The sequence below is a fragment of the Cervus canadensis genome, chromosome 26 (assembly GCF_019320065.1).
Source record: "Cervus canadensis isolate Bull #8, Minnesota chromosome 26, ASM1932006v1, whole genome shotgun sequence".
In the NCBI taxonomy this organism is placed as follows: domain Eukaryota; kingdom Metazoa; phylum Chordata; class Mammalia; order Artiodactyla; family Cervidae; genus Cervus; species Cervus canadensis.
The window spans coordinates 2,861,655-2,882,224 of record NC_057411.1 but is presented as its reverse complement, the minus strand read 5'-3'; the positions used below and the strand labels follow the sequence as shown (position 1 = coordinate 2,882,224).

The window sequence follows — 20,570 nt, the reverse complement described above, 5'->3', positions numbered from 1 at the left end:
GTAGAGTTAGTCTTCCCTCCCTTTCCTTGGGAAGGAAGTTACTATGTACGGTCCACACTTAAGGAGTGGAGAGTTATGCTTCCCTTTATTACTGTTTTTTTTTTCTTTTTAACAGTTATATGTAACCAAGGGGTTTTGTGTTGGCTCTGTCTGTCAAAATGCTACTTACAGAAATTAAGTCCTTTCTCAGGATTTTCTGTTCTCTTTAATACACCTGACACCGGTTGCGATCTTACCTTATTTCTGCAGCATCTCACATGAACAGTTACTCCTTTCTTCTTTGACTTTTCTCTTCCTTTACTTGAAACAGCACACTCTCCGAGTTGCCTTTTATACAACTTTGGTTAGGCTCTCTCAATTTCCTTTGTCAGTTTTTCCTCCTCTCCCCATTTCTGCTCACTGAAATTCCTTCAGCCTACATCCTCTTAACCTTCACTCTCTCCCAGCCACCTCACCTCTTGGCTTCTGAGCCATCCTGCTCACTACTATGGCGAACTTTACCATCTATGAGTTGATGGATCCCATGTATTTATTTTCTACCAAGATTTATCTTTTGAGCCTCTCCCCCAACTCATTCTTTCTCCTTTCCTCTCTCTGTTTTCTCTACCTCTTCATTTATCTACACATACATCTATCCATCTATCTAATATCTCTGTCTGTCTATCCATCTATGTTCTACTGGACATCTCCACTGGGTATCTCATATTTCACAATAAATCCATTATCCTCTCCTACAAACCTGGGAGATTTTAAGTGTAGCTGAACTCAGGGGACTCAGGACATCATTAGGAAAAGTCATGTTTGCTTCATCCCTTGGTTCTGCTTTCCTCAGTGCTGGCATCATTCTTAGACTATTTCTACCATAAGAATGACATGGTTCCTAGTAGATCATAAAAAAGAGGTCCCCATGTTCCCAATAGTTCTATTAAAAGTCCTGATATTGTGAGGATTTCCCTGGTGGTGCAGTGGATAAGAATCTGTCTGCCAATGCAGGGGACACAGGTTCAATCCCTGGTCTGGGAAGATTCCACATGTTGCAGAGCAACTAAGCCCACACTCTAGACTCTAAGAGCTGCAAGTACTGAGCCGGCATGCTGCAACTACTGAAGCCCATGCATCTAGGGCCTGTGCTCCACAACAAGAAAAGCCACTTCCTTGAGAAGCTCATGCACCACAATGAAGAGTAGCCCCCACTCTCTGCAACTAGAGGAAACCCACGTGCAGCAATGAAGACCAGCACAACCAAAACTAAATAATTTTTTTAAAAAAGAAAGAAATTTGAAACTGCCCAAGACCACTCAACTAGGTAATGCAAAAATTTGGAAGTTTTCAAATCTAGGAATATTTGCCTTAAAAGCAACTGCAGATTTGTTGCCTCATGACACCCCCAAGGCATTATCTTGTTTGGCTTTGAACCATTTGGTGTGAAGGTTAAGTGTGAAAGTGTGTGAAGCAGGGATAGAAAGGGGAACTCAAATGGAATGAGTCCATACTGCAGAGTGCAGGAGAGCACATAAACAGTGAGGGAAAATACACTAAGGAGGGAGATTTGTCCCCAGGAAGAAACTGGGGATGGCACGTGACAGGAAGTTGGACCCTGGAGGGCTGGAGGTGGAATTTGGGATTATGATGTCAACCATCATCAGGGAAATGTTTGACTCATTTTCCCTCACCCTCTTGGCATTGTTGCCAGGCCCCATATCCTTTTGCTGGCTCTGACAGGTTTTTCAGAATAGGACAAAGAAGCGCAAAATAGGAAGAGCAAAAATAAGGTAGCCCCCACCTTACACTGAGGTAGTGGGAGTTACAAAGGTCTCTCTGCTGCATAGATCTTAGAATAAAGAACATTTCTCCCACACAGAACCACTGTTAGATAAGGGTGAGGTTCTCACAGTCCTCCGAAGCCTCATGAACTCATGATGTTCTGGAAATAGCACCAGTAACAATGCATCTCAATTCAGATAACATTTATTGAGCCCCTTCTTTGAAGCAGGAGCTGCAAAAGTGCTGTATGTGACTTCCCCTGCCCTTGGGAAGTTGTCAGCTATGTGATGATTTAGATATTTTGGAGCATCGGCCCCTTATCTTGGCCACTATTTCTACAGAAAGGTGAATTCTCAGTCAGAGTACAGAGGGTGTGGGCCATGTGTGGGACATACTGACCTTTCTTCCTCTGATTCCCTTTGCTCACTCTCCCATTTGCTGTCATTCCTTTAACTGAGTGCAGCCACTTGGCCTTCTAGTTCCTGCCAAGAAGGAAATTCAGGAGCTTGGCCTACCCAGTGCACTGAATTGAAGCCCTGAATTAGACTCTTAAATAGTTATTTGGCTATAAGGCAGTCACGTAGCATCTCTGAAGCTGAGGAGTAAGTTACAACCTTGGTTACCTCGCACAGTTTTGGGGGAATGTTAAGTGATATATGTGCTTCATAAACAGTAAAGCATTACATAATGCAAAAAAAAACTGAGCTGATCCTCAGAGAGTTAACCACTTGGATGGGACCATAGAGATACCCTCTTGCCACCCAATGTTTACTATGTGCAAGGCTTTCTTCTAAGCATTTCACATGTAGTGACTTATTTAATCTGCAGAGAGCCCAGTGGGGTAGTACTATTATTATCCTCATTTTACACATGAGGAGCAGAGAAGTTAAGACTGGTCCAGGGTCACACTGTAAGTGACAGAGCTGAATTCAAAGCCAGGCAGTCAGGCAGGGAGTTAATCACCAAACCAAGCTCCCTCCTCTGTGCTTTCTTACCACCCTCTCTGTACTCCTCTGGGAGCACTCAGCAGGGTTATGATTGCTTGCCTTAGTGATAAATGAGCTACTAGAAGGCAGAAACTATACCTCATCACACACACCCCGCACCGTGCCTGCCACATGGTTGGTGCTCAGTACATATCTGTTGAATGAATAAATGTCCTCAGCAGAGACACATAGCAAGTCTGATTCCATCTACTATGTTTTTCCTTCATCTTGTCTTGGCTAACTATGTTCGTTTTTTTTCAACTATTACTAGTAGGAGGTTTTTTGGCATGTCTCACTTGCCCCGATTGCCCGCCTTTGCCCTTTCTCAACTCAACAACGAATCATCTAAACTGGTAGGAAGTGAACACTGTACTTGGGAGAATATTCTGACCAGCACCAGGTCCGGTGTGACTATCCTTTCCTGCTGTCAGTATATATTCCTTATCCTGGACTCTCTCAGGAGCCCACTCCTGCCCCTGAATGATTTGTTTGCCTGGGCAGGTTCTTGACTATGAATACAACCAAGTACCCAGAGTGAACCTTGGGCCTTTAGTGATGATCTAGGCAGGTGAGAGGAATCCACTAAATTCTGCCTCCTCTCTCCGCCCTTCACCTTTCTTTTCCTGGGAGGAGCTGGAAGGAAGGGAAAGGGATTCCCTAAGTTCTTAAAAGAGAAATGAGGTTATGGCTGGTGAAGAAGTTGAGGGAGGCAATTGCATCTTCTAATCTGGAATCCAGAGTTTGTTAATTTTGTGTCATGGCCTGACTACAATGAGCTTTCTCGTAAGAAAAAAAAATGTATCAGCATCACTGGCCTCATCTATTGGACTATATTTAAGGGGACGATGGGACAAGATGTTTGAACTTGGACATATTTTGAAAAATCCTGTATTACAGTGGGCAAACATATTTGCGCTGTGTCTGTTGGGTTCCTCAAATTGGAAAAGTACAGACTCCGGTTCTCATCACAGACTAAAAAACCTGACGAAAAGTGAGATTCGATTGTTGGATAAACCGGCAATCACATGCACAATAAATTCTCTACTTCAAACTAGGGCTTTTATTTTTAGTTGTTTTGGTTAGAGATTACTCTGGGGAACCAAGTGCCCCACTGGACACTCAGAACCCTGTTCTTTGGGTCGGGTCAAAACCACCAGTTTCCAGAGACATTCTCCTTAAGCGTCAGCGACTCTTCTCCTGGAGGGCGAGGCCGCGCCGGCGGGAGCGCGCTCCAGGAATAGACCGCGGGTGCAAGAGGAGGAAAGCGACCTGGGGAAGCGCGCGAGGCCTCACGTGCGCGCTCCCGCTCGCCAGCCCGCGCGCTCTCGCTCCCACGCGCCCGCTCACCCGCCCGCCTGCACTCCCGGGAAGTCTCGCGATGTCGTAGCCGGGTGCTCCCGCTGCGGGAGGCTCTGGCTGTTGCTGTGGTTGCCTGAGTTGCTGCTGCGGCGGTCGCGGCAGTGCTGGTGGAGGTGTCGGCCCTTGGGCGGATGTTGACATTGTGTTGTTGTTATTGCTGACGGTAATGGCGGCGGCGCTGCCGACGGCCAGGACCCCATCTCCTCTGTAGCCGAAGCTGAGACTGCACAGAACGAACTCCGCGGCCTCGGAGCCCGCGGCAGCGACTCCCCTCAGCCTTCGCCGCCTCGCCAGCCCGTATCTCGGCCTCAGCCTCTGGACAGGCCCCTTCGGGCTGGGGGTCTCGGAGTCTCAGGATGGCGGATTTCGACGAGATCTATGAGGAGGAGGAGGACGAGGAGCGGGCCCTGGAAGAGCAGCTGCTCAAATACTCGCCGGACCCGGTGGTGGTCCGCGGCTCCGGTCACGTCACCGTGTAAGGCCCGGTGGAGGGCGAGGGCGAGGACGGGAGGTGCAGGGCTGGGGTGGGCCTCTTACTCCGCGGGGGCCTTCTCTCCCTAGTGTCCGTCGAGTGTCTGAGGCCTTCGGGAAGAGTAGGCGACCAGGAAGTGAGAACTTGTTTTATTTTCATTTGTTTCTGTCTCCGGAGTGGGGACAAACGCTGCCCTGCGTCCCCTCACACTCCTGTTAGCAGGCCCCACGGGCCTGGGCGCTCTGACGGATCCCAGGAGGAAGGTTATTCTTTAGGGTCTGCCCTTCCGGCCACCCCTTCAGCTTCGGGGTGGAAATACACGTATTTCTCAGGTGCCTCCCACAGTTTTCTCACCCATTTACTCTGTGGTTCTCTTTGCTCGTTTGTGCCTTTGAGCCTAGTGACATATGGCTCAGAGACCGGACCTGGGCCGGGTGAGACCCTGGCGACGATCAGTAATGAGTGGTTCCCTGTCTTGTCTGTTTCACTCATACCCACAAGTCTTCCCAGTTTCTTGCAGAGTCAGTTTCTGCGGAACTAATGCAAGTTCCTGTAATTGTATATGATAAAAAAATGTATGGATGAACATATGTATTAAAGATGCAGAATGATGTATGTTTACACATAATTTAAAAATCTACGTGATGGGCACACACTGCTCAGGTTACTCAGGGTTCTCTGTAATCTAAGTCCTTCCTTGGGGCATGAACTCTGGGATGGCTTCTTCATTTGATAAGGGTTCCTGTAAGTTCAGTTGGCAACATTTTAAAAGCCTGATATTATTCAAACAATAAGGAAGGAGCACTTTCTGAAAGGTCATGACTAATAAAGGAATGTGAAGACTTGAACCAAATAATGAGCTGTCCGGAAGCAGGAAGTTTTGTAATGTTTGAGAAGTTCAGAGTTTTGTACAAGTTGAAGAATTTATCCCTTTTCATTTTAGAGCTCTGTTTAAATCCTAGGTCAAACTTCATGCTTGTCAGACATCTCTCCACTTCACCTTTGTAGTAAAATACAAAGGGCCAGTAAGTTTGAAATTGCCTGGAACACTTTATATTTTATTTTTGGCTTAGGGTGAGTGGGATGTGCAGTGAATAACTTTTAGTGAAATAGTAGGACTTCTCATATAAGACAGTCAGCAAAATCCTTGCGTGTCTCAAAACATGGTATGACCAGCCATATTGTTGTTTCGGTGTGCTTATGTAATGCTTTGATTTCTTTAGTACCTGTTAGTTTATATTCTGGTGACTTAGTATAAAAACACTGCATTATCTCTGTCACAGTGCCATGAGAAGACAATAAAATTTATCACTGTACTAACAGTTACTTAGTATTTTAAGTGTCATCACTAGCATAATTAAGACATACAGCCAAATACTGTGGGATATTAAATCTTTTTAACATATATCACAGAAATGTTTATATCTCAGAGCCTGCCATTTGTTTTGTTTGACTATTTGAACCTTAATACATTCTTTTAAACCTAAGGAGTGCTTAAAGATTGGTTTTCACACTTCGTCATGGTATCTGTCCACCTTAATTTCCTTAAATTCCTCATATCAAAGAAAAGCTGGGAAAATTTTATTTTAAAAGGTGCAGCTATAGTTATAATGTTTCTTCTGTTTGAGTAAAAGAAAAGCTAAGTACATTGTTGGGCATGATGGAAAAGTCAGAGAGCTCAGAACCGAATAGGTGATTAGTAAATTTGATTTTAGTTGGCTACTTACAGAGGTTAACAGAGTAGGAGAGAATTATTAGTGGTTCCCAATCTTAATTGCCCATTAGAACCACTTGGGGAGTTTTTGTCATTGCCCCAGTGAAAGCCAAGTATCTGAGTGAGGTCCTAGTTTAAAAAGTTCCACCAGTGACTCAAGTAGGTAGCCAGGATTAAAAACTGCTATTCCAGAGTATTAAGAGAAACTAAATGCCCCGAATAAACAGTATGTCTTTCTACATAGAAGTTAATTTTTCTGTGCTCTCTCTCAACAACTTCACTTTCTTTCCTGTTACTTTGGTTCTAGGCTCTGGGTTCAAATCTACCCTTTGCCACTTCTTGGGTAAATTATTTATCTATGACTCTTCATTTAAGATGGGGCTAGTTGTAGTCCCTGATTGTTAAAATTAAGGATTAATTGAGACAGTACATGCAAAGAATTCATCACATTGTGTGGTACTGTGCTCAATAAATATAGCCTTTATTAATCATCCACACATAGAGTGTTCCTCTTTGAGAAACATAGGTATAAAGCACAGTACTAAGAAATCCAACTGCCATTCTCAAACCTAATAGTGATTCACTTTAGTCTTATTTTTCCATTTCTGGGCAATTTGTATGAGGGTAAATTGTGTGAAATATTTCAAGGAGAATTAATAAGAATCTTCTGCATTGAAGACCTGATCCTGTTTTGTGGTGACATAGATAAGTACCGTTAATAGTAGTACAAAACTTTTTGTATCATTCACAGGCATACAATGCCAGTAGGAGCCAGTTAATACCTATAATGGTTTTTGAAATTGGTATTTGTGGGTTGCTGTAACTGTTGAGCATGTTCAGTTTCTCTTGCCTGCAAGTATAAATGGGAAGAGCCATTAAAATAGTTAAAAGACTACTGGTTAAGCTTATCACTGCAGCTGCCCTATCTGCTCCTCCTTTATTTTAACTAAGGAGCTGCTCGGAGCTGTTTTCCCTTACTGGTTTGGAAGTGAATGTAGTGTAATGTATTGAATCATCTGTAATCTACATCAATCTGAAACTATATAGATCCATTCATGTGTGTTTTTCACAGATTCCACTTTTTTTTTTTTTTTTTTTAATTTTTTTATTAGTTGGAGGCAGATTCCACTTTTGAGTAGACCTTTCTGATTGATTATTTCTACTCTTTTCCCCTCTATGGTATCATACATCATATTATAATATTACTGTTATTTTATAAATCACTGTATTCTCGTATGACATGCGACATGTCATTTTAGTGATGTGAGAAAGTAAGTCATCTTTCATTTTCTACTACACAGGCAGGGCTTGGTTAGTTTTGTGGCATAATCAGATTTTGGGGATACAAGTATTTAAAATGTATAGTTTGCCTAAATGAAGTTTGCTTTAATGTAGTTTCTAGTATTTTCATGTTGACCACAGGTCAGGCTTAAACTGTGTACTTCCATTAAGATCAGTATTCTCTCTTGATATTTTTCTAAATGAGTGTAATAATTTCCTTTGTTTTTGGATTTGCATGTAGCAATATGGAACAAGGTGGCAGCTCCAATAGGAAGAAATCTTATACAAAATAGTATTTTGAGGAAAAGTGGTATTTGAAGGAAGAGAGGGAAATGATAAGTTCCTGTTATTGCATAATTTTTATGTACATGTAATTTAAAAGACGTGAGCTCACGCTTCAGTTAAAAGATTTTTCTGTGTGTGTGTGTACTTCTCAGTCTATTATGTAATGAAGATGAAGGAAAGGTGATTAATTTATTAGGAGTTAATTGGCAAAATTGGTTAGTATTTTTTAAAATTATGACATTCTCTTCCCCGTAGAATAAATTTTTGTAACTATCATTTGTTGAAGAGTTTGATTTTTCACAGTGATGATAGCAGTGTGTTTAATATAAAAATTAGAATTTAAAACTAGGTTTTAGGCCAGTATTTCATGTCTAATCTGTCATCATAACTGACATTATCAATTCCCATCTCATTTCATGCCCTCCCATATAAAAATCAAACTTGGAGCCTCCCTAGGAAATGTGTAATTTTTGACTTCTAATATAAGCCTTGTCATAGAACCAGCTTATTTCTAGGTTTGTTTCTAATGTTATTCTCTTCTAATTTCACTAAATTACTGTGTCTTTGGGTACTTTCCTCTGAGGTATAATCTTTCTACCATGTCCACAAAAATTCTGCATCCTTTACCAGTTTTTATCGATAGCTGTGAGAAATCACTCTCTTTATCATTCATTTCAGGTAAGCTGTGGAAAATTGAAAGATTTAGAAATGTGACTTGAAAAAACATGGAAACACTTTGGAATACAATAGGACTTTTGCATAGGAGACATCACAGAACACCTCAGTATATATTGACCTTTCAGATGGTAGAGTTAAAAAAAATTCTGTCTTGAAATGTACCTGACCAAGATTCCTACTGCATGCTGTGGTAAGCAACAGGAGACCTGAATATGATTTGCTCAAGTAACAGATTCCCTTCAGTTAAATAATTTTGTAAACTTTTGTAACTCTAACCTCCTTACCTCCACTCAGCATAAATATTCCATTTTTAATAAACTTTTTGTCTGGAGACTTTTAAGGTTCTTCTTGATATTCCTCCACAAAGCTGGATAGTCCTTTGAAGGCAGGAATTATGCTTACTGGTTTTTATTTTTCCACTACTTAATACGGTGTCTGGAATAGTGAAGTGAAAGTCACTCAGTTGTGTCTGACTCTTTGCCACCCTATGGACTATACAGTCCATGGACTTCTCCAGGTCAGAATACTGGAGTGGGTAGCCTTTCTCTTCTCCAGGGGATCTTCCCAACCCAGGGATCGAACCCAGATCTCCCGCATTACAGGCGGATTCGTTTCCAGCTGAGCCACAGGGGAAGCCCAAGAATACTGGAGTGGGTAGCCTATCCCTTCTCCAGTGGATCTTTCCGACCCAGGAATTGATCTGGGGTCTCCTGCATTGCAGATGGATTCTTTACCCTTTGAGCTATCAGGGAAGCCCTGTCTGGAATATGATGGGTTCTGAAATGTTCTGTAAATAAATGAGGTAATTCCATACATCTTTGGATCTTGTAAAACTTGTCAAAAGAATAACTGTTTTCTTCTTTTTCTTTTGTACCTCTGAGTGAAGGCAAACTATTTTGCAATAGAACTCTTATAATCACATTCGTAAGATAAATGGGTTATCATTTTTTACTTTATTTTTTTATTTTTGGCTGCACTTTCAAGATCTTAGTTCCCTGGCCAAAGATTGAACCCTGGCAGTGAAAGCACAGAGTCCTAACCACTGGACCTCCAGGAAATTCCCTGGTTGTCTTTTTCTAAAAAGCAAATTTGGTGATTGTGAGAAAATTGTCTCTTTAAAGTAGATATTATTTTCCCAGAGATTTTTCTTGCTCCTTATAATTTGAGAGGAAATTACTTTGATTTAGAACATAGCATTGAGCATATTTCTGACACTATAAAGAAAAAAGTGCTCAATATCTTAACTGGACCAAGTGCTAAAACTTCTCAGTGAGTAAACTTTCTTGAAGAGATGAGAAATATGGTAGTAAGCTTGGTTCAAAATTTTACTGTAACTTGAAATTCACATGATCAGTTCAGTCGCTCATTCGTGTCCGACTCTGCGACCCCATGACTGCAGCACGCCAGACTTCCCTGTTCATCACCGACTGCCAGACCTTACTCAAAATCATGTCCATTGAGTCTGTGATGCTATCCAACCATCTCATCCTCTGTTGTCCCCTTCTCCTCCTGCCTTCAATTTTTCCTAGCATCAGGGTCTTTTCCAATGAGTCAGTTCTTTGCATCAGGTGGCCAGAGTATTAAGAGTTTCAGCTTCAGCATCAGTCCTTCCAATGAATATTCAGGACTGATTTCCTTTAGGATGGACTGGTTGGATCTCCTTGCAGTCCAAGGGACTCTCAAGAGTCTTCTCCAACACCAACAGTTCAAAAGCATCAATTCTTCAGTGCTCAGCTTTCTTTATAGTCCAACTCTCACATCTATCCATGACTATTGGAAAACCCCATAACTTTGACTAGATGGACCTTTGTTGGCAAAGTAATGTCTCTGCTTTTTAATATGCTGTCTAGGTTGGTCATAGCTTTTCTTCCAAGGAGCAAACATCTTTTAATTTAATGGCTGCACTCATCATCTGCAGTGATTTTGGAGCCCAAAAAGATAAAGTCTGTCATTGTCTCCATTGTTTCCCCATCTATCTGCCATGAAGTGATGGGACCAGATGCCATGATCTTAGTTTTCTGAATGTTGAGCTTTAAACCAACATTTTCACTCTCCTCTTTCACTTTCATCAAGAGGCTCTTTAGTTCTTCACTTTCTGCCATAAGGATGGTATCACCTGAATATATGAGGTTATTGGTATTTCTCCTAGCAATCTTGATTCCCGCTTGTGCTTCATCCAGCCCAGCATTTCTCATGATGTACTTTGCATGTAAGTTAAATAAGCAGGGTGACAATATACAGCCTTGACATACTCCTTTCCCAGTTTGGAACCAGTCTGTTGTTCCATGTCCAGTTCTAACTGTTGCTTCTTGACCTGCATACAGATTTCTCAGGAGGCAGGTCAGGTGGTCTGGTATTCCCACCTCTTGAAGAATTTTCCACCGTTTGTTGTGATCCACACAGTCAAAGGCTTTGGCATAGTCAATAAAGCAGAAGTAGATGTTTTTTGGAACTCTGGCTTTGTCAATGATCCAATGAATGTGGGCAATTTGATCTCTGGTTCCTCTGCCTTTTCTAAATCCAGCTTGAATATCTGGAAGTTTACCATTCATGTACTGTTGAAGCCTGGCTTGGAGAATTTTGAGCATTACTCTACTAGTGTGAGAGATGAGTGCAACTGTGTGATAGTTTGAACATTCTTTGACGTTGCCTTTCTTTGGGATTGGAATGAAAACTAACCTTTTCCAGTCCTGTTGCCACTGCTGAGTTTTCCAAATTTGCTGGCATATACAGTGCAGCACTTTCACAGCATCATCTTTTAGGATTTGAAATAGATCAGCTGGAATTCCATCACCTCCACTAACTTTGTAGTGATACTTCCTACGGCCCATTTGACTTCGCATTCTAAGATGTCTGGCTCTAGGTGAGTGATCACACCATCTTGGTTATCTGGGTCATGGAGATCTTTTTTGTATAGATCTTCTGTGCATTCTTGCCACCTCTTAATATCTTCTGCTTCTGTTAGGTCCATAGCATTTCTGTCCTTTATTGTGCCCATCTTTGCATGAAATGTTCACCTGGTATCTCTAATTTTCTTGAAGAGATCTCTAGTCTTTCCCATTCTATTGTTTTCCTCTATTTCTTTGCATTGATCACTGAGGAAGGCTTTCTTATTTCTCCTTGCTATGCTTTGGAACTCTGCATTCAAATGGGTATATATTTCTTTTTCCCCTTTGCCTGTGGCTTCTCTTCTTTTCTCAGCTATTTGTAAGGCCTCCTCAGACAACCATTTTGCCTTTTTGCATTTCTTTTTCGTGGGGGTGGTCTTGATCAAAATTTTACCGTAATTTGAAATTCACATGATATTCCAGTCCAAACAGTTCAGTGTGGGATTTCTGCCTGCCAACAGATGTGAAATTATCTACTACTTAAAATGTTATGTGTTTAGCTAAGTGGAATATAGGAACTAAATGGTGGAAAGTAAATGATAAGAGATTATTTATGATGGTAATCAGAAGGTCTTATTATTCTAAATAACATTATTCTAAAGAATAATATTTTTGAGAGCTGCTCTTGAATCCCAACTTGAGTTTATATTCCTAACAGGTTAAATGCCTAGGATATTAGATCAACTGTATACTCCAAAGGGAATCTTTTTTTCTGTTTTTAGTAACTTTACTTTATTTTTTGTGCTGGATCTTTGTTGCCCTGGGCTGGCTTTCTCTGAGCAGGGGCTACACTTGGCTGCAGAGCATGGTGTCTAGAGCTCAGTCGTTGTGGTGCACGGGCTTCGTTGCTCCATGGCACGTGGAATCTTCCCAGATAGGGATCGAACCCGTGTCCCCTGCATTGGCAGGCAGTTTCTTATCCATTGCACCACCAGGAAAGTTCAGAATGGACTCTTCTTAAGTCTTTTTAGTATCTGTGGCTTAGCTTTTTAATCTACTATAAAGCTACTTAAGATATTATTCTCAATGAAATTAAGCTTTAAAATATAACAGCAACAGATGCTTTTAAGTATCCTTACTCTGATGTCTTCTGTGTAAGATTTGTTGGTGACTTTTCACAATTTGTTTCAGAATCCATTTGTAAAATCAGATGTATTATACCAATGTTTGCATGTTCATGCAGTCTAACTTAATCTCAGTACAGTATTTCTTAAACTTGCCTGATTATTAGAATCACTTGCCTGATTATCAGAATCACTAAGGACATTTTAAAAAATACACATTTCAGACATCCCCAATTAGAATCTTTAAGGGAAGAGTCTAGGAATTTTTATTTTTGATAGGAGCTTGGTTGATTCTTAGACACGTTTGGCAAGCAAGAGATGGTTCTGTGGAAAGAGTGGTCTTTGATGTCAAGCAGATTGATTTCAGTTCTCAGAAACTTCCAAACTGTAGCCATTAACCTTTCTTAACTTTTGTTTTCTCATCTGCAAAAGGGATATCTATCTCAGGGATTAGGTGTGACAGAAATAACTTATCTGATTCAGTTCAGTTCATTCGCTCAGTCGTGACCGACTCTTTGTGACCCCATGAACCTGGCAGCACACCAGACCTCCCAGTCCATCACCGACTCCCAGAGTCCACCCAAACCCATGTCCATTGAGTCGGTGATGCCATCCAACCATCTCATCCTCTGTCGTCCCCTTCTCTTCCTGCCCTCAATCTTTCCCAGCATCAGGGTCTTTTCCAATGAGTCAGCTCTTTGCATCAGGTGGCCAAAGTATTGGAGTTTCAGCTTCAACATCAGTCCTTCCAACGAGCACCCAGGACTGATCTCCTTTAGGATGGATATTACCTGAACCCATAATAGACATTTGGCAAATTATTGCCATATATTTTTATATTTATCCCTGCATGCGTATTTTTTGGTTAATCTTTATCATTGTCTTGAAAATCAGTCTGAAATATGCTCTCCTGCTTTAAGATCCTATCAGAATTATTTGACTGAGTAGAGGAAACTTTTAATGAAAAGAAAATATTGACAGATTGGTACATAGTGATGTTCTTGGAGGCCTTTGAGGTATTTAAAGTTTGAGGATCTTTTCTAAATGGCACTTGCTTTTGAATTTTGCATATGAGAGCTTTTGCTTTCTGTTTATGTTCTTCTTTTCTTTCTAATTGATCAGCTGTAGGTTAGAAATGAGACAACCAACTTTAAAAGACCAATGTATAAAGTAAGAGAAGTTGGTTCTGAGTGCTGGATTTAGATGCTTGAATTTTAATACTTGGGTTTTGAGATTCTTATCTCCTCAGAGTATTTTTCAATTAATCCTTCATTATCAACTGTCTTGTTGAGGTTTCCTGACAAGTAATTTAACAAGTATTTATTAAATTTTATGCCCAGTATTATGTGAGGCTCTGAGTTTACAGTTATGAATGAAACATACATAGTTCCTCTACCCTTCTGGAGCTTACAGCTAACAGATAAATTATGTCTAAGAAAGTTACTGAGAAGGAGACATTAGCATCTGTGGCAGAAAATAATGTGATATAGAGAACCCCTCTGAGAAGGTAACATTTAGGAAGGGTGAAAGAGTCCTGTGAAGAGCCCCGCAGGTCTGGAGAACAGCAAAATAAGTTTGGCTTGCCTGAGGAACTGAAAGGATGCTACTACTGTATTGTGGCTAGAACATAGGAAACAAAGGAGATAGTTCCTTGAAATGAGGTTGGCAAGTTCAGGGACCAAGAAGGATTGTTAGAGAGATTAGAGTGAAACTGGGGAGAGTAGTTAGGAGCTGTTGGAACAGTAAAGATGAGATGTTAGTGGCCTGATTTAGGGTGATGGACTTTAGATAAAGGAGGAATTACAATTCTGGCTGTAAGCCATCAAATTTAGCAGCTTTTCTATGAGGTATGGCAGAACATTTTCTTGGTCACTTTTGCCATCTCATTTCCCAGTTGTGTTATTTTTTGTTTTCTTTTGGTCTTTGTTTTGGCTTTGTGGAGGGTGAGGTCAAAGATCGGTGGCTACGCTTACTATTGACTTGAGACTGTCATGATGACATACCTGCATTTCCTGTTCTGCTGCCACAGGGCAGCTAAGTATGACAAGAGAGCAGTAGCTACTCCACAAGATCGTGGCTTTCCCACAAGGACATAGATTTTGAAGTGAGGACCTTTGTACCCTTTAGCTACAAGATGTGTGGTGTTTGACAGTGATCTGTTCGTTAAATTTGAGGAAAAGACTGCTTTTTACATTTTTACTCTTAAAGCTGAATTGTCTACATAAGGACTGAAATTTCCTCAAAGATCTGGAGAAATGATTTTCTTCTTGATGCTCTTTTCCATTCTACATGTAGTAAGTGAAGTTTACTTAGCATAGAGTTGGTTGGACTATTGTTTTAACTTACTTTTGTTTTTTGATAAGAAGTGAATATATATGTCTGTATCTCTGTCTGCCTCATCTGTCTGTCTGTCTGTTTGCTTCCTACAAGAGTAGCTGGTTTTATTCTCTTTCATCATGCATTGTAAGTAATTACAGTGGAGTCCTTGATTAGTCCAGTGAAGGAGTTCCTATGTATCCAGCCTTCTTTCTCTGCCCTTTCTAAACTATCCAATTATAGATGTTGGAAGTGGGAGGGAAGTTCATGAGGGAGGGAATATGTGCATGCATATAGCTGATTCATATTATTATATAGCGGAAACTAATACAACATTGTAAAGCAATTATATTCCAATTAATAAATTAAAATTTTTTTAAAAAATTGTAAATGTTACTTGAAGTTGATATTTTGGTAGTCTGTGCTCCAAACCAGTTCAACTGTATATTGCTTCTTAAATGGACATAGTTTATCATCATTGTGTTGCTCATCATGTTATATAAATTATGAAGCATACTCTAGACTGTATACAGATTAGATCTATAAAATCTTTTTTCCTTAGTCTGATACAGATAATGTAAAGTAGTTAAGTTAGATTAGTTGAATCCCTATATTATCAGAAGTAATACCATGAAGTTTAATTAGTATATATATTTTACAAAACTTTTACTGCTTAACAACATGTCTGTTGAAAATATAATCTTAATAGTTGAAAATTAGTAAAATTCTAATACTAGAATATTATAAAACTGTATAGTGATGAGGTATAGTGATGAGTGATTGTAGTACATGATTTAAGTAAATTTTTGATGTTGCTAGTTTATGAATGAGATTATACTTTCACAGAGCTGGTTGAACTCAAATGTATAGAATTTTGTCACACAGTTAAAATTTTTAGACTTATATTCTGAGACTCATATATTTATGTCTCTAACTCCAGGGGTTCTGTATCTTCTGGGTGCACTTTCAGTTCTATCCTTCCATGAGCCACATTGATATTTAGATGTGTATTAAGGCAGCCAGATGATTTTAAAGCATGATTTTTATGTATTAAAATCTGTTAATTTCTCCTTTGATTATGACTTTATCTCCCAAAATAGCTAAAAAGTTGACTCCATTGAGCTCAGAGTTTAGCATTAGAAAATAAGTGCTGTCTTCACTTGCCATTTGTATAACTTAGGTGTTCAGATTGAATCTGAAATTTCTGGTTTATATCTCAACACGCTAGCAAGTAATGCTCAAAATTCTCCAAGCCAGGCTTCAACAGTAAGTGAACTGTGAACTTCCAGATGTTCAAGCTGGATTTAGAAAAGGCAGAGGAACCAGAGATCAAATTGCCAACGTTTCGTTGGATCATCAAAAAAGCAAGAGAGTTCCAGAAAAACATCTACTTCTGCTTTATTGACTATGCCAAAGCCTTTGACTGTGTGGATCACAACAGACGGTGGAAAATTCTTCAAGAGATGGGAATACCAGACCACCTGACCTGCCTCCTGAGAAATCTGTATGCAGGTCAAGAAGCAACAGTTAGAACTGGACATGGAACAACAGACTGGTTCCAAACTGGGAAAGGAGTGTGTCAAGGCTGTATATTGTCACCCTGCTTATTTAACTTATATGCAGAGTACATCATGAGAAATGCTGGACTGGATGAAGCACAAGCGGGAATCAAGATTGCTAGGAGAAATACCAATAACCTCATATATTCAGGTGATACCACCCTTATGGCAGAAAGTGAAGAACTAAAGAGCCTCTTGATGAAAGTGAAACAGGAGAGTGAAAGTGTGAGAGTTGGACTATAAAGGAAGCTGAGTGCTGAAGAATTGATGCTTTTGAACTGTGGTGTTGGAGAAGACTCTTGAGAGTCCCTTGGACTGCAAGGAGATCCAACCAGTCCATCCTAAAGGAAATCAGTCCTGAATATTCATTGGAAGGACTGATGCTGAAGCTGAAACTCTAATAGTCTGGCCACCTGATGCAAAGAACGGACTCATTGAGAAAGATCCTGATGCTGGGAAAGATTAAAGACGGGAGAAGAAGGGGACGACAGAGGCTGAGATGGTTGGATGGGATCACAGACTCAATGAACATGAGTTTGAGTAAGCTCCGGGAGTTGGTGATGGACAGGGAAGTCTGTTGTGCTGCAGTCCATGGGGTCGCAAAGAGTCAGACACGACTGAGCCACTGAACTGAACTGAACTGATGTTCATATGTGTTATCATATTGACAAGAAGATAACATTCTTTTGAGTCTATAGATTTGTATGGGTTGAGTGTCTCAGAGTCCAAAATATCCAAAACTGAATTTGTATTTTTCCCCCTGTATCAGCTTTCAAGTGCAGCCTTCTCCTTCTCAGTGTATGGTATACCTGGTATCCTGTTTGCTTAGAGTAAAAAAAGTCTTTGACACATCCTTGATGGTCCCTATTTTTCTTTTACGGCATCTAATCTGTCAAGAAGTAAATCTCTTGACTCTGTCTTAAAAATATCCATGGCTGATTCATGTCAATGTATGGCACAAACCACTACAATATTGTAAAGTAATTAGCCTCCAACGAATAAAAATAAATGGAAAAAAAATATCTAAAATCTAACCACTTTTTGCCATCTCTGTACTGCTGGTGTGAGTTGTCAATGTCTCTCTTCTGCCTTGTGTTTCATACTTTTCTTCACCCTGCTCCCACCTTTGCTTCTCAACCTTTACAGTCTTTTTGGTACATCTGCCACAGTGATTCTTTTAAAACACAAATCAGATCATGTCTATTTTCTGTCAGAACTCCCCATCTTCAGAATTAAAGTTCCTTTTAATGACCTGTAAGACCCTACCTGATGTGGCCCATCATTATTTCTCCGACTTCCACCGTTCTTCATTTGTTTACCCTAGTCTAGTCACACAAGCCTCCTTTCTATTCCCTGAATTATTCTAGGCACACTTCTGGCTTAGGGCTTTGCACTGTTTGGTTCCACTTTCTGGAATATCCCTCTGCCCCAGATACCCAAATGGCTAGCTCCTTCACCTTCTTCACATCTTTCACAATTATCTTAATGAGTCCTATCCTCCTTTCTACTTAAAATTAAAACTCATCTACTTCCCCTTACTCTGTGCTTCTCTTTTTTCATAGTGCTTCCTCTGTCAGAATGTGAAATGAGCCACACTTGGTAAAGAGTACAAACTTTAGGAAAACTCTCAAACTTTGTTGACAGGAATAAAGTTTTAAAACTTTCTTCCATTTTTTGGTAGTAGTAGTTCTACCTATAAAATGTGAATCCAGAAAACCTTGCTATTTTTTTTTCCTTAAAAACTTTGAAATTGCATTTGACCTTTGGGCATAAGCGACCCTGAGAACAGGTTGTTTTATGTGAGGCAAGTAAACCTAGAAAATTTGCTTTCTTGAGATAATATATCTAGTTGATATCAAACCAGGGTTAGAATTCAGGCATTCTGTTTCTCCATTGTGTTGCTCTTATATTTTCACCACAGTAACTTCTTTGTGCCTTTCAACCTTTGTCTTACCTGCATGGATTCCTGGCCTCATGCTTGCCCATATTAGCTCCAACTGTTTAATTTTTCCTAGCTTTCCTGAGGGGCTTCTCTGGTGGCTCAGAAGGTAAAGAATCTGCCTGCAGTGCGGGAGACCAGGGTTCACTCCCTAGGTTGGGAAGACGCCTAGAGAAGGGAATGGCTACCCACTCCAGTGTTCTTGCCTGGAGAATTCCTTGGACAGAGAAGCCCGGTGGGCTTCCTGAACCCAGCAGCTGTGTATCCCGTTTCCTCCACATTACCCCTGACCTTGAAGAGGTTGGCCGAAAGTTGGAGTATCTTTGACAGTTAACATTAGTTAGTTTTATCATTGGTTGTTTTATTTGCTAAGCTGTTTGAAGAGGGTGTTTGTGACGTCATTGTGATCTGGACATTCTCTAGTTTATCATTATCTATAAAAAGTGAAAGTGAAGTTGCTTAGTTGTGTCTGACTCTTTGTGACCCCATGGACTGTAGCCTACCATCTGTATCCTCCATCCGTGGAATTTTCCAGGTGAAAATACTGGAGTGGGTTGCTGTTTCCTTCTCCAGGGGATCTTCTCGACCCAGGGATCGAACCCAGATTTCCCACGTTGTAGGCAGACGCTTTACCTTCTGAGACACCAGGGAAGCCCCCATCATTATCTATAGTGGACATTAAATGATAATATTGTCAACTTTATTAGAAGGGTGATAACCGTAATAAAAACATAGCATTACATTTGCATTGTTTTGTAAAAAGCAGTTAAACATATGGAGTTTATGCAATGCATTGTTGGTGGTCTATGTATGTGAACTCATTTAATGAGTTAGAGGTTGTTATTATCCTTGGTGTATAAATAGGGAAACTGAGGCTCAGAAAAAGTAACTAACTTGCTGAAAGTGACACATCTGGAAAAGGCAGTCAAGATTTCAGTCCAGGCAGTCTGGCTCCAGAATCTTGTTTGCTTAATTGCTTTTATTGAACCAGAGCAGCAAACTCAAGTGTTCTCTATATAATTCATCAACAGAAATACTTATAGGAAAATCTTATATATTTGGGGATTTTAGATACAAATGTGAAAAGCTCAAAACCAGATTTTTTTCCCCTAGATCCATATGAGAATGTTAATATTTATTGTGTGTTATTTTTTAATGCATTCTTGTAGTTTATCAGCATTTTAAAATTTATTTTTAAAATATTTATCTGGCTTCTCTGGGTGTTGTAGCTTGTGGGATCTTATAGTTGCAGCATGCAAACTCTTAGTTGCGACGTGGGATCTAGTTCCCTGACCAGATATTGAACCTCAGGCCCCTTATATTGGGAGCGTAGAGTCTTAGCCACTGGACCACCAGGGAAGTCCCATATGTTGTTTTTAATTTTATAATTTCTGTTTGATGGAAAAAGTTTTTTTCCATCCAGTTCTCAAATGTTTTCTCAATTTAGAGTTTCTAGTTCAAGGAGATAAACGTTTTCTTTGCTTACAATGAAAGTTATTAGAGGCATTGATCAGTAGTAGAAATTACCCCGGCTTGGGTTCAGGAGAATAAGGCTCTAGCCTAGATCTTACATGTTAATTAGTTATGATACCCAAGTTATTTGCATTCTATGCATCAGTTTCTTCATTTGTAAAATTAAATATTTGGACCAAATGATGGTTGTGGCCCTTTTAGCTCTCAGATTCAGAGATTCTATTTTTGTAGAGTTAGGAATTTTTTTTCCTATTTAATTTTCAAATTCTTTACAATTTATTTAACATATATTTAAATATATGTTAAAAATCCTTAAAGTATGCTCTGAAATACACTTTAAACTGGTAGAAGTATCTTGAAATCTAAACATGTCAGTTGCATGTATATTCCCTTAGGCAAGGTAGAAAAAAAAACTCCTTTATCTACTTTTTTTTCAGGTTTAATACTTTTTCTAATTCTAATGAAAAGCCAAAAGATTATTAAAAATTGAAAAGTAGTATTTCCCAGTGAAGCAGAAAGTAAATCATCTATTATCACCAAGAGGAAACGGTCATTTACTATTTTGATGTATTTGTTCCTAATAAAATACTTGGTTTAAAGTACATATATGTAATTATTGAAGTTTTGGAGAATATGAAATTGTGAAAGTGAAATACCACCCATAATATTATTGCCTAAGGTTAATCACTATTTTGATAAACTTTTTCTGTTTTTATGTAAATATTTTTGTTAAAAAATTGAGACCATACTTATAATGTACTTTGTATTCTGCATTCTTTATTTAATATATTG

The 20,570-nt window shown here is 39.8% G+C and overlaps 1 protein-coding gene across 1 annotated transcript in view; it reads left to right on the top strand.

Moving 5' to 3' along the window:
- The first annotated feature begins 4,095 nt into the window (after positions 1-4,095).
- The window catches only part of CHIC2 (cysteine rich hydrophobic domain 2), a 54,961-nt gene continuing 38,486 nt past the window's right edge, over positions 4,096-20,570 (top strand). The window contains exon 1 of the mRNA XM_043447613.1: positions 4,096-4,584. Within this exon, the coding sequence (XP_043303548.1) occupies positions 4,466-4,584 (119 nt within the window). The 5' untranslated portion in view covers positions 4,096-4,465. The remainder of the gene's footprint in view (positions 4,585-20,570) is intronic.